Source organism: Loa loa, assembly GCF_000183805.2.
Source record: "Loa loa unplaced genomic scaffold supercont3.306, whole genome shotgun sequence".
In the NCBI taxonomy this organism is placed as follows: Eukaryota; Metazoa; Nematoda; class Chromadorea; order Rhabditida; family Onchocercidae; genus Loa; species Loa loa.
The window spans coordinates 15891-29262 of NW_018108486.1; the positions used below are offsets into that span (position 1 = coordinate 15891).

At 35.2% G+C, this 13372-nt stretch overlaps 4 protein-coding genes across 4 annotated transcripts; 1 reads left to right on the top strand and 3 right to left on the bottom strand.

Annotated features, from left to right (window-relative positions):
* Nucleotides 1–621: 621 nt before the first annotated feature.
* LOAG_08055 (CMGC/MAPK/P38 protein kinase) lies at nucleotides 622–4310 on the bottom strand. The gene is made up of 10 exons (XM_020447603.1): nucleotides 4178–4310; nucleotides 3715–3874; nucleotides 3501–3605; nucleotides 3091–3186; nucleotides 2476–2623; nucleotides 2188–2374; nucleotides 1858–1929; nucleotides 1482–1692; nucleotides 1224–1354; nucleotides 622–819 (listed from the first exon to the last, which is right to left on the bottom strand). The coding sequence occupies exons 1-10, from the start codon at nucleotides 4197–4199 to the stop codon at nucleotides 764–766; spliced, it is 1188 nt and encodes a 395-aa protein (XP_020302182.1). The 5' UTR covers nucleotides 4200–4310; the 3' UTR covers nucleotides 622–763.
* Nucleotides 4311–5152: 842 nt separating this feature from the next.
* LOAG_08057 (hypothetical protein) lies at nucleotides 5153–8091 on the bottom strand (the record flags this gene model as incomplete). Its single annotated transcript, XM_003143591.1, has 7 exons — nucleotides 5153–5297; nucleotides 5396–5491; nucleotides 5915–6009; nucleotides 6306–6374; nucleotides 6477–6705; nucleotides 7639–7840; nucleotides 7974–8091. The coding sequence occupies 7 exons, from the start codon at nucleotides 8089–8091 to the stop codon at nucleotides 5153–5155; spliced, it is 954 nt and encodes a 317-aa protein (XP_003143639.1).
* Nucleotides 8092–9578: 1487 nt separating this feature from the next.
* LOAG_08060 (hypothetical protein) lies at nucleotides 9579–10058 on the top strand (the record flags this gene model as incomplete). The annotated part of the gene is made up of 2 exons (XM_003143592.1): nucleotides 9579–9746; nucleotides 9873–10058. 2 exons carry the CDS (start codon nucleotides 9579–9581, stop codon nucleotides 10056–10058), a joined length of 354 nt encoding a protein of 117 aa, XP_003143640.1.
* A 584-nt stretch (nucleotides 10059–10642) lies between these two features.
* Nucleotides 10643–12666, bottom strand: LOAG_08061 (peptidyl-tRNA hydrolase domain-containing protein). The gene is made up of 7 exons (XM_003143593.2): nucleotides 12407–12666; nucleotides 12187–12337; nucleotides 11873–11991; nucleotides 11642–11802; nucleotides 11249–11416; nucleotides 10997–11083; nucleotides 10643–10903 (listed from the first exon to the last, which is right to left on the bottom strand). The coding sequence occupies exons 1-7, from the start codon at nucleotides 12642–12644 to the stop codon at nucleotides 10673–10675; spliced, it is 1155 nt and encodes a 384-aa protein (XP_003143641.1). The 5' UTR covers nucleotides 12645–12666; the 3' UTR covers nucleotides 10643–10672.
* Nucleotides 12667–13372: the final 706 nt, after the last annotated feature.

Genomic DNA, 13372 nt, shown 5'->3' on the forward strand with positions numbered 1-13372 from the left:
CACACACACACACACACACACACACACACATACCACATATCCTTCCCGCGTTACACATTGATATATCCAGCTATAAAAAAATTGTAATCAAATCAATAGTATTGTCAAATGTTACATGTTACCAGTTGATATGAGAGAATGAAATTATACATTAACAGGGAAGTGAAAGTGCAATGGGAAACATGCAACTGATTACATTTAAACATGAAAGAAATATTTCAGATCCATTACGAATTTTCATGCTACTGAAAGCTCGACATGATCGTTGATTAGTTGATATGCTGCTAAAAGAGCACTTCGAGATTATGGGATTTACCATTCCTTTTTTAAGTGACAGCGTGACAAACTTTCTTTTTTCTTTTTTCCTATTCAGTGGAATTTTAATGGCGTTGAAGTTAGCAACTTTGGTTTTCCTATATAAAAGTATAAACCATTGAAATGCTGGCAATGATCGAGAATTATGAAAATATGGATGGCTGCTTAAATTCCTCACATCCAAGTGTTGGTTTGACCCATGAATAACTATTATTTTCGACCAATTTTAGCACTGTTTCAACCAAAATCCACCGTAACAATCAATTTTGATTTTTTAATATTTGTTATGAAATGCTGATCAATAACTAGCAGTATTTATTGGCAAATATTGGAACATGCATTTCTCAACTATGTTTAGGCAGTTGATTTTTTTCGCATTTTTTGGACGTATTTCACAAACAGAAAGATTATATAATGTACACTTTTGTTATCACTATCATTATCGTCATCAATAGCTACCTGCCTTTCGTTGATCAAAATTCAACAGTTCCTTCCATATAAGAGCTGAAATGCTAAGGAAGAATAAGTGATGAGTACAGAGTTCGCATCAGCAGGAATAGAAAAAAAAACAGATTCGGGATTAATCTTTGACATATACTTATCCTAAATTCACTTGGACGAAGGTCAGAAACTGTAACAATTGCGTTTAGATCGATTAAGTAAACAGTTTAAAATAAGTGATCATAACAAATCAGCATACCATTACCCGAGAATCACATCAGGAAGTCTTCTTTACATATCCAATTTTTCACGAGATATTTAGTCCGACGACATGGAAAGTCTTCAGGTTTGTTAAATTTCAAAAATGCATTAATTGGTAGTTCAAAGCAAATCTCCCCACAAAATTTAGGTTGTTAGAAACTTTATTGCTTTGAATCGACAAATAATGATAAACGAACGATGATTACCTTTCCATTCTGCAACTGTCCGACCATTTGATCCTTCATCTAGAATAAAAGGCCCATCTGCTACTGGCTCGTCTTCCGGCATTGAATATTCCTTTAGGTAAGGATGGCTGAGTGCATCGGTCACCGTCATTCTGAAGGTGACAAAAAATGTCGATAACTTCAGGAACTTGTAAATTTCTTCCAGATTGAATCCTCAGAAAAATTCAGAAAAACTGAAGAATTACTGTGTCCTGTCATACGCCAAACAAATCCACCAACCTTTTCTCAGGGTCCAACACAAGAATCCGATCCAGAAAGTCAACAAGATGTTTGGAGAAAGTTTTGGGGAAATATTCTGAAAAAGATTTGCGCGAATAAACACCCAGTTTCGTTATAACATTAAGAATGGCTTCATTCGAAGCCAGTTTAGCTAATAATTCTGAATCCGGGCTTCCACATAACTCTGCTATTAGACGATATTGCGCCATTGCTGAAAATTACATATTTAGCAGATTTGAAATAGGTGGAGATTTTGCAAAAAAGATAAGAACTATAGGATCTTCAAGTATAGATTTTGGAAAATGAAATCCGAAAACCAAATTCTTGACAGAAGATTTAAATTCTACACATTAAACAAAAAAGAAGTAAAAATTACAATCTTCTCCGGGAAAGAGTGGACGTCCAAGGCTAAGTTCTCCAAGAATACAACCCACAGACCACACATCAGCTAAAAAATTCTTTTCAATCAATGAATAATCTAGCAAAAACAACTTCTAAATAAGATCTATCGTAAAAGTGTCTTTTTGTTTTTACAACAAAATACCTGCTCCAGTTCTTACAGCGTTTTTATAACAAAATATCTGCTCCACTTCTTACAGATGTTTATCTGCTAAATTCAGAATATATGGACTAAGATTATACTACCGAAAAACGAAAATTGGATGCATCCACAAATTGTTACGATAATAGAAGAGATACTTCTTACCTTGCGTATCGTAAGAACATATCTTCCAATACATAACTTCCGGACTACGATACCAACGCGTTATCACATATGCAGATAAAACAGTATCGTCAGCATTTAATGAACGAGCCAAACCAAAATCCAGAACTGATAAATCACATTCGTCAGTAAGAGCCAAATTACCTGGTTTCAAATCTCGGTGCATAACCTTAACGAAATTAAGTGAAATTTGAAAATTATCTTTTCCAACTTTTTAAAGCTGCTAACAACATTTTAAAAACTAATTGCAGAGAATCCCGAAAAAATTACATTTGCCGAATGGATGTATTTCAATGCACGCAACAATTGATAAATAATAAATTTATGATGTTCAGGAGTAAGGATTCGTAATCCTGTCTCACGTTCCCGTTTCAAAATTTCATACAAACTATTACCAGCATATTCTGTCACAATATACCTGAAGTAAAAAGCTAAAAGGTATACAAATACTGAAGATGTTATCCAACTAATGTATAGTAAGAAACCTAATTTCCCGAACTGATCATTCAAAGCTAGATGAACTGATCCTGGTCAAGTTTCATGGCCAATAACGTAGATAAGTAGTGCAAAACAAGAAAAATGAAAGTTTATTTGAAGGAAAGTTGGGTAAAAAGTAATATGCAAAAATAAAGAGGTGAACTGCTTCGGGACATAAAAGTCCATCATCCACAAGCTACAAAATCGTAGAATACCTTCCTTTTTCCCTACATTTTTTCCGTACTTTGACTTTTTCTAGAACTTGCAATCTCTAACAATTTAACAGAATAGAGTATAAGTTCAAGTTCTCTGTAAGCTTTTTTTGTAAAATAAGGTACTGAAAAGCAAATTCTAAAGAAGTCCACCTAAGTCCCCACGACTTATCCCATCTGAATATTGTGAACTTACACAATGGAAAGAGTAGGAAGTGAACTATCGGGTGTATATAAATCTAAAAGGCGCACAATATTCTCATGGACCATCATTTGAAGTAGACGAATTTCTCTGAAATATTGAAATAAATTTGGACAGTTATGGTTTAGTTGAAAAAAAGAACAAGTCGTTCACGAAATATAAGGAACCTTCCTGTTTAAAATTTATAGCGGCTTATATTAATATCTTACCATTTCCAGTGTAAATACATCAAATTTTGATTGTGAAGATATATGCTTCGCCAAGAAGAATGATCCTCTCATATTGTTCGGGCTTATTAGCCTGAACCAAGCAGTTTTCGAATTCCACAGCATTTCTACATCTCACGCTTTCTTTTGGAGAATGATGTTAAATGACAAAAGCATTCTAAGATTTAAATTTCTTACCTGTATACTCTCAGTGCAGTTTTTTCATCGCGAAATGGTTCATATAATTTTTTAATTGCAACAACTCTTCGTTGACCGTCGGCACATATGAAGTTTGTAATTTTTCTGCAAATTCCTCGAAAGTCCAATATTATGGTTATGAAATTTTCCAGTTATATTTTCCAGAAATTAAAACGTTCCAAAACTAAAGGAAAAATATGTTATAAATACGTACATGACGTTGCCAAATGAGCCACCTCCCAAATATTCAACTGTTGAAAGTTCATCTGTTGAATCGGATGGTACTGCAAACTCCACCGTTTGCATACTGAAATAGCGGAATTGTCGAGTAGGTCTTTGACTTGATGTCAAAAACTGGCTAGTGTTTTTCAAACCTAAAATTAATGACCTGTAGTCTCCATATATTTGCGAACTCTTGTTGATGTTTTCATTTGTTAAAAACTGATACGAAATGGATCATTACGATTTTTTCTGATATTCTCGCCATGTTACCAGCACAAATTGTTTAAACATTCCAAACACCGGACATATTGATGTCGAGCACTACTTTTTCTCCACAAAAATATAAAATTTACCACAACTGGTCATTTTCTCCGATGAATCCGATCACAACAATAGCAAGACATAATGGCTATGAATTTTTGAAAGGACAATACAATAGCGAATGATTCACTCACCGTTACTAGTGAAAGACTGCATAACGTTTTATCAAATACCAATCGCTGTATGTCCCCCAAGAGTTGGTTCCTATGTTTGCCTGATGAAGTTTTTAATAAAGATTCGTAATACCACTAAAATGATTCTTTTCATGGGAATTCCTGAATTTAATTTTAAGGGGAACTTACTTCCCACTCACTTGCTGATCGAGATGATCAAAATGGATGGAAAGGACCAGTTTTTTAATTGAGCACGGAAAACTGAATTAATCTCATTTCTATTTATATTTACCTCCGGAAACCAATTTCTCAACTTGAATGTGCTTCCCACTGAGTTCCGGGAAAAGAATCATCCACCTGTAGGTTTCTTTTCCAAGAGCTGTGGTATTATTCGGTAGAACAATCGATTTTTCCCAATTCTTCAGCATCAAATAGCTGGACGGAAATTGTTATGTGAAACCGGTTGGACGAAACGACAGATAATCTAAAGTCCGACCTTCAAATTTCAACCTTTTCTTTTAAATTTGATAGCATACATTCGAAATGAAACGGAAGAACTTGGGTGCCAAAATATAATGAAATTCGACTGGGAAATGGTTTGGTTGTTTATGGCATCACCAGAATTCACTGAACTGTTTATTGAAAACCACTAATTAAGGATCTAATTCAATATATACTCGAAATGAAAAATTGGAAATCTTTCCAAATTCGAATGGATAACGTAACTTTCCTCGTCGATCTTAAAGTCAAACTTAAGCATTCTATTGCACTACAAACGATTACTAAGTATAAAGCATCAATATATACATTTCAGTTCCAATGTCTGAATATTTCATTATGTTAGAACTAATTCAATGCGGGAAAAAATAAAAGATGAAATGCATAAAGGCAAAAATAAAAGATGAAATGCAATATATTAACGTTCAGTCACAGAAGCTGGTCCGTGAAAGATTTTATAGTCTTTTTTCAACGCTTTTAGAATTTGAATTTATTTCATCAAGTGTGTCGACTTCTCTCTATTCTTGTTGAAGAAGCAGCTAAGCTTCTTGCTCGACGTGGAGCTTGCACAGAACCATTCGAAAATTTTCGAGTACCCGTCAACGAACTAGCTCGTGGGTTTTCTTTTACAATATCCGTTTGTCTGAAAAGAATTATTTCAGCTTTACGTTCCACAAAGTCTCAGAGATTTGAAAAGGATCCTTACATTAACTTGTAAAATTTTGTCAAGCAAAAAATTACACTGTCGCAGAGACGGCGCGTAAAGTATTGTATGGACTAGCAAAATAGGAACTTGATGATCGATCATGCAACGATAACGTAGAACAACCAGGCATTCTACAAAATAAGGATTATATGTAATAAAAAAAATAATAAGGATTATATGCAATAAAAACCACAGCAATTACTGGAACTTTTAAAATCTATCACCATTTTTAACCTTTCTCCAAATGGCGCTTTTTAACAAATTTTTTTGTTCGCGCAGTGTAACATATCTTGGGGCGTTGATTCAATTATATGTTTTTCACAGTCATCAAGATGCCACTGTCTTGACAGCTGTTTCCAACCCCCAGCGTGTTCTCCACCTAATCTATCCACTGGTCGGCAGACGACGAATCGACAGATATTCATCACTTTCATTTAATATTTAATGTTTTATTTAATCATCTGAAAAAGAAAACCCTACCGGACAAACTATACGTTTAGGGGAGAAAAGATTGCTTAATCAATACAAAAACTAGATTATTTAATGAGACTAACACAGGTGGATATAATTTTAACTCTGATTTCGGACTGAACACCGTCATTTGAGTGTACTTGTTTTCCAGAACTGGATATGCAGGTGGTGGCATCGACTGGTAAGGAGACTTTTCGTAAACACCAACAGGTTCCGAAAATATCATAATTAATTAATCATATGAGCATTAAGTAAGCAAGGAAAATTTCTTTCACACATGTATTGGTTCTGGAAATTGTCTCATGACGTAAAGCAAATTGAAGTACAAAATCTGCAAATTCAGCCAATTCTTATGGACTTAAGGACAGTTCATATCCCATAAGGGATAAATTTTTGTCTTTATTTTAAACAAAATGCAAAAAGGTATTAATGCTAACAAAAATGCAAGAAAACAGAAGTATGGCAAAAACATACCCTTACGGCTTGCTTCAATATCGTGAAACGTGGCCGTCCAAATTCAGCACTGATATCCTCACTCAAAATCTAAATAGAGTGATAGAATTAAAACACATTTGATAGGGAAATACTTGCAAACAATAACACTGAAAATTTCAATAAAACGCAGAAACGATTCCTATAACGTACCTTAACCGATAATATTATACAGACCAGTGATACAAGCACCAGGATACCACCACAAATGAGGAAAACTGAACCAGCTAATTGTATCGGCTTTTGATAATAATATTTCAAATTGAACAGAGGGGAATTATCCATTGAAAAATGTGCCAAAAGCAACATTAAAGCACCGCCCAACGACAAGAAGGTACCAAATGCGCTTATGCAAATCGCAGATGAAGACCCTCGAAATTTCCTAGAAAAATGAGGTAAAATGATACAAATGAGATTTATTCTGCTGCTCACAGTTAAAACATCCGGAAAAAGGGAGGTGAAAACTGACGTTTAACTGCATTTGTCACGTATGAAATCACGGCAATAGCATGCGAGGAACATATTTCATGGAACTCGTTGAGAAAATCTGAAATCTAATAAATATTTCCCGATACTTTCGCTAGCTTTCTCAGTATTGTAAATATGTTAGTTGAGGTAATCAGATCAGAAGCATTAAAAAAGTTAGTTTTTGAAAACAGCATTTTAAACCACTCAATATGCTAACGAAACTTATAAAGACCATATCTTTAGTAGGCCTTAATCAAAATCACTGCACTCCGGAATGTCAGGACTGAAATCCACGCGAAACCGGAATATCTAACTATCGCTTCAAAGAGACAGAGAGAGGTAGAAATCTTCCAGGAATACCGATCCTATCCTTTTTGTGCAAGCTTCTCTGCTTAAACTTTACCCTGCCATTACGTGGGTAAAACCAAATCTCTCGAGCACACACTACATCTTACTGAAATGTAGAACGAAGCTTTTCTTGGATATGTCATTATTAAGTAATGACTGATAGTCCTCAGTAAAGAAGTTACGGAAGGAAGAAATCCCAGAAAGAGTTGACAAAAAACTAGCATATGGAAAACCAAAACTAATTAAAAGTCGACTTCTTTTGCTAAATGGGCCACAGAAAACAGTCGAAATTTTTGGTGCGATTGATTGCATAGGCTTGAAAAGGCTGACTTCAAGGCTGACTTCGTATCTGATCTCCCAATTCTAAAGAAGCTCATCCAACATATAACTCTCTCTCTCCCTCTCAGTGATGTTAGCAAAATATATCAACATAAAATAACGCATCTTGAGAAAGCAAATTTGTTAAAAGAAGTAGACTAGAAAAGACAAAAATCCCTACGTTGCCCGATAAGGAAAAAAACCGAAGTGCGCCGGATACAGGACATCCCATCCTTTTGGATAGTAGTAAAAAAACGGATCGCGTTGTGCCATGGGGCCGAAATGAATTACCCGTTGATTACCCGACCACAAGGACGGCTCCAATTCGGCTGGTGCCGTTTGCACCATTTCATCCTTACGGTGCATCAACTGGTGCAATTTGTCTGCAATTCAGAAGTATACCAGTAATTAGCATTGAAAAATTCCCGAATTCTCAATATTATCAGTTTCATCCGAACTTATATATACTTGAAGAGAAGGTAAGACTCCACCAGGATTTGCTTATTAATATCAAACTTACTACGAGGACGTCGCCGACGCCTTGATGGATTGCGTGGAACTTTGGATGAAAAAACAAATGGGTTCGAACTCGTTCCGCATTGGGATCTACATAACCCTGACGTTGTTTTGGCATCTGCAAATGTGTTCTATTATCAACATGATAATATAGATTTATTGCTCATCGTTGAAGAATATTCAGCACCTTATGATACTAGCCAAGCTTTGTTAGATAAATTTCTTTTCCTCTGAATGGATAAATTGAAGATAATAGCTTTCCGTTCTGTCCCGAGAACTTAAAAAAAATTGTATTCCATACTTCCTCCTTTAATTTACGCAAAAAGAATGCAATTTCACATACTCCATACTTCTTCATTTAATCTATGATTTCCTCTATATTTCCTCTACAGAATTTCTTAAGAACTGGAGAACCTGCAGTGACACCAGACACCCGAACACCCAGCAACACCCACAGCCATCAAATACGTCACGTCAATTGCACGGGTCTGAATCACAAAATTTAACCGAAAAGCATTTTGTACTACTCTGACGGGCTATTATGAAACCAGTTGCGTGAGTTGTGTTTTTTCGATGAAATTTCTGATTGCTTATGATCAGCATTAGTAGGATATCCCAGGACATTATTTGGGAATTACTTTTTAATATATTTCTAGGATTTTCTCTTTATTATTATTTCGTTTCAGAGATTAATGCGCAGAAGTTAGCAAAAAATAAACGCAATAATTCCATCCAGTTTTGGTGAAGAGAGGGACGATGCAATTTACGTCATCGCTTTCGAAGAATCATTTGAAGATGCCAGTTAAAACTAATTTGGTAAAGAGTGATCAATTGCAATTCAAGGAATTCCTCCCTTTAAAATCTACGAACTATATAATGAGCAATTATGTCAAACCACGAGGTTTAGTTTTCACTTATATTTATGATATCGACATAGCTAAATAAGAAGATGGAATAGCGTTTGATTATTTGTCCTCTTTTTTTTGTCCCTAACCACACGTTTTTTCTACTAACATCATACCTTTTTTTCCTGCTTTTTCTTAGCGTCAATTTTCTCTACCTTACATTTTCTTTCCTGATAATTCCCTGTTCCTTTTCTCCGTGATATCAAGTCCCCTGGTCTTCTAACCTTATTTTTTCTTTCTGGACTGTGCACTATTCATGATGACTCCTCATTTCTTTTTTCTTTCATTTGTACATGCATCGTATCTCTAGCCATGCACAGGGTTATACCCTTCTGAGAGATAAAATGATGGCCCTATGGCTAGAATTTTGCTGGACTTTTTCGATTTTTACATAGTAATTGGACTCTTTCGCTTTTTACATAGTGATGTAGAAATTTATTCTTTTTGTTTTTGATCTGAACATACAGAGGAACGGAGAGGTTTTTTCTCCTTCTGAAAGCATGGAGGAATATCGAATATTTGATTCTATTTCAAAATTTGAGGTATTTGCAGCAGCTTATGTTCATCCTCAAAATTTCTTGCATCTCTGGTATTTTTGCTTTGGTTTTTCCATTAGTTTACTCCAGCGTTTGCTCGCTGTTTCACTATGTCTTCGGGGTTTAAATTTCTCCAAACATATCTAAAATGTTTATATAGATCTATGAAATTTGGAGGTGAAACCTGTACGAAAGAGCTACAAGCGCTTTTCGATTGTTTGAAGAAATGGGAACACGATAACCTACCTTGCGCAGACTTCAATCGAGATTATATGAATTGCGTGGACAGGACCTATAAAGCAAATAAGGAGCTTGCTGCCGCTGCAAAGAAGGTAAAATATTTGTTTTATCCTATCCCTAATTATAACTTATTCATGCCCGAGTTTTCCACGTCATCCACAGCCCTCACTTTTCATGTCCTTTTTCGTGATATTCCTTTCCGGAATGAATTGTTTCAGGGTATGCTTGACGGTACAGTCAGTGGGGAAACAGTATTGACCAAACATCAGATGAATAACTTGATGGCGAAGTATCCACAGCCTCAGCTGGGTCGATACCCATACAAAGCACTTAAGCGATTGCCGAATCAGTCATATGCAGATGACATCTTCCATCGGAAGAAAAAATATGGAAAAGCCAATTGAGATGAGTGGAAGACGTATAATGTTGAATGTAAATAAAACATTATCGAACACTTCAGTACAACGTTAGCAGATTTCAGTTGTTAGGAACAGGATTATATCAATCGAAAACTTTGGGCAACGGTGGCGAAGGTGGTTAACCCCAACTTAAAGATTTGCTGAAAATTCCGGACATTTTCCCAAATTTCTAGTTCACTGACACTACACTACACTACCTTACACACCTGATGTTTTACCTTTGAATAAGCAAGTTATATGTTTTTATTTTTATATGCTAATTCCGGTTTTGTTATTGTTCTGCTCAATAAGTTACAATAAACCCTAGTTTCAAAAGGCATTACTCAAATTTGTGGGGAATTCCCAGAAAAAGCAATGGTTCAGCCTTAGAAAACAGGTTTTTTTCATAGTCTTTAGTGAGATCTGATTTGCAGAAAGAAATTTGAAGCCTTTCACGCTATTTTTGCTTAACGTTGCCAGCATTTATTGTGTCTTTCGAAATATAATGAAGCAAACGTAATTCATAATACGTGGATGGCACTTTAAATTGTCACCTTGAAGTTATGATTCAACGCTGTATAAAAGCAAGAGCAGATGTAAATATTTATTCCCTCATGAATTTAAACATTAAAACTAGTATGTTTCGCACCACGATCTTCCGCGCTCAAGATTTCTTTTAAGTGCTGAGCTTTTGACAGTTCATCCAGAGATTGAATTATTTGATCTAAAACACTGCTCCCCTTCATAACATTTGCAACACCTTGCCAAGCTTTACCCAAACGATGATCTATAACTTGATCATCCTTGAAGTTGTATGTTCGCACTTTTTCGGCTCGTGCCTTAGTTCCTACCTAAAATATTCTCATAGTAATCAGAAATTTGCGGTTTTAGGACATATTGGTTTTTTATATACCGAATAAAGTACTACTGCTGTAATAACTTACTTGCAGTTTTCTGGATGATGAGTACTGCTTCTGTGTTTCATCAAGTTTCCGTTGTAACAGTATCGCAGCTAATCGTTTATACGCTATCTAAACGTAACAAGTGAACTCTAGATGGCATGAAAAACAGTTGCATTGCAGTGCTTGACTACAAATTATAACCCTGATTTTTTGCATTTACGTGGTGGCGATTATATATACAGTCCTTAGTAATACGATAGAGAAGCAAAAAAGAAATATGAGATAAAGTTATACCTCCATATTAGAATATTGCGTCCTTTCATCCACACAGTGCACTGCTATACCCGTTTCACGATGAGTTAAGCGGACCGCTGTAGATCGCTGATTGACATTCTGCCCACCAGGACCCGAGGCTCTCATTGTTTCTACTTTTACATCAGCTGGTGTCACACAAGCTTCTATCTGGAAATATTTCACACGTATAACTTCCTACGTTTTAAATCCTAGTTTTAAAGGAAATTCGACTACATCTGACTTATGAAACGGAAAGATGCACCTAAAACTATATTTGATTGAACAAATTGATCACACACACATTGAACAAATAGATTCAGTTGATTATACACAAACGTAAAGAATGGAATTTGCTTAAAAGGATGTGTGACAAACAGCAAAAAGAAGATAGACCTTTTCCGGTTCTGGAAGAACAGCTACAACAGACGTACTTGTATGCATGCGTGTTTTATCCGTTACCGGAAACCTCTGTACACGATGAACACCGGCTTCATAACGTAGCGCACGAAATGCTCCGTTACCTCGAACAAAAACTACAGCACTACGTATGCCTCCTGCAAAACACAGTAAAACCAGTGAAGTGGTTCTTGACATCATTTCTAAATTTTTAAAATCTTAATTTACCCGATGGTGAAGCATCCACTTGATAGGGCGTCCATTTCCACTTCATAAATTGCGCATAATTATGGTACATTTCAGCTAGTTCGGATGCGAACAGAGATGCTTCGACTCCACCTACACCTCTTTAAAAAAAGTACAATTTCTCATGATCTCAAACAAACAGCAGAAAACAAATTCAGATCTTAAACTCGAGCTTTACTAATGTAAATCTATTTTATCAACTGCAGAATGTAAATTGTGAAATTCTTTTGAAAACAAAAGATAATGTTTAGAGAAATGACAAAAAATGTTTTGAAGACAATTAAGTAATGACCAACGGAATGATTTCTAGCTGGCAGTTATTCAACGAATCATATTCGGTAACAGGTATTACGACATCGGTTAACTCGTTCACAATACTGTCCAGTTCCACCGTTAACTGTTCACTATCCAACTTGGCAATTTTTTGGATTTCTGCGTCATTTCCCTCTTTAAATGGTAAAATTACTTTTAAGGAAACGTATTCGAAGAATATGAAATTCTGCAAAATGGACATACCTTTCAAAAGCATATCCAACTCTGTGAGCATTCCCAATTTATCGTAAAATCTGCGAGCTAATGTTGTTACAGTTTCTAGGTGCGTGATCGAAGCTGAATCATTAATCCTAGACTCATTGTTTCCATCCTTCTGGAGTGCATTCAGTTTAGCGGATATAATTTGAAAATAGGTTTGTGCCGTTTCCGTACGAAGTAAATCGGCACAACGGCTCAAGAATCTTCGTTGTATCCAAAGCATGAACGACAACTTCAATACTAAATGAAGCGATAAAATTGAAAGTCAATTATCCAGATTGGAAACTGATAGAACTAACGTGTACTGATTGATATAGAAAGGATGGAAATGAAATGATGAAATTAAAATGCATCATCTGTTTGAAAAAGCCAAGGAACACAATTTAATCACATAAATATTGCCAGAATTTAACTTCATCTTAGTATTCTTAAAGTTTTCCCAACATAATTATACTTTTTCTTGCAGAAATCAAGAATTTTATGAATTGTTATTAGTGAAAATCGACCAAACGTTAACAAAATACATGAAAACTATCAGGGAAGTTCTATGGGAAAAAAAAAAATCATAAAGAAAAACATATCATGTTGGCCAAAAAAAAAGAAAGCCTTCAATTCATCCTTAATCCAGAAAAATTCCGGATGAACATGAATTCTATTAATCACAAATAATCAAACTTTAGAAAAAAAGAATTTTTTTTTCCGTATCAATTAAATGAAATTCTGACATATTATAAATTCCTTTTCAAGTAAGCTAAAATAGAATGGATTTTGGTGAGAGCGCTTCTCATGATGGACGACGAGTGAAAGATAAAACATGTATAAGCTAGACATCGATGATAAATAAAAAGACACGAAAAGATAAATACGCTAGACGATAGGTGAGATGCGATATTTTGCGACTAATTTATATGATTGATTGAATTGGTTGAATGTTATCTTGGTGGTTCTTTT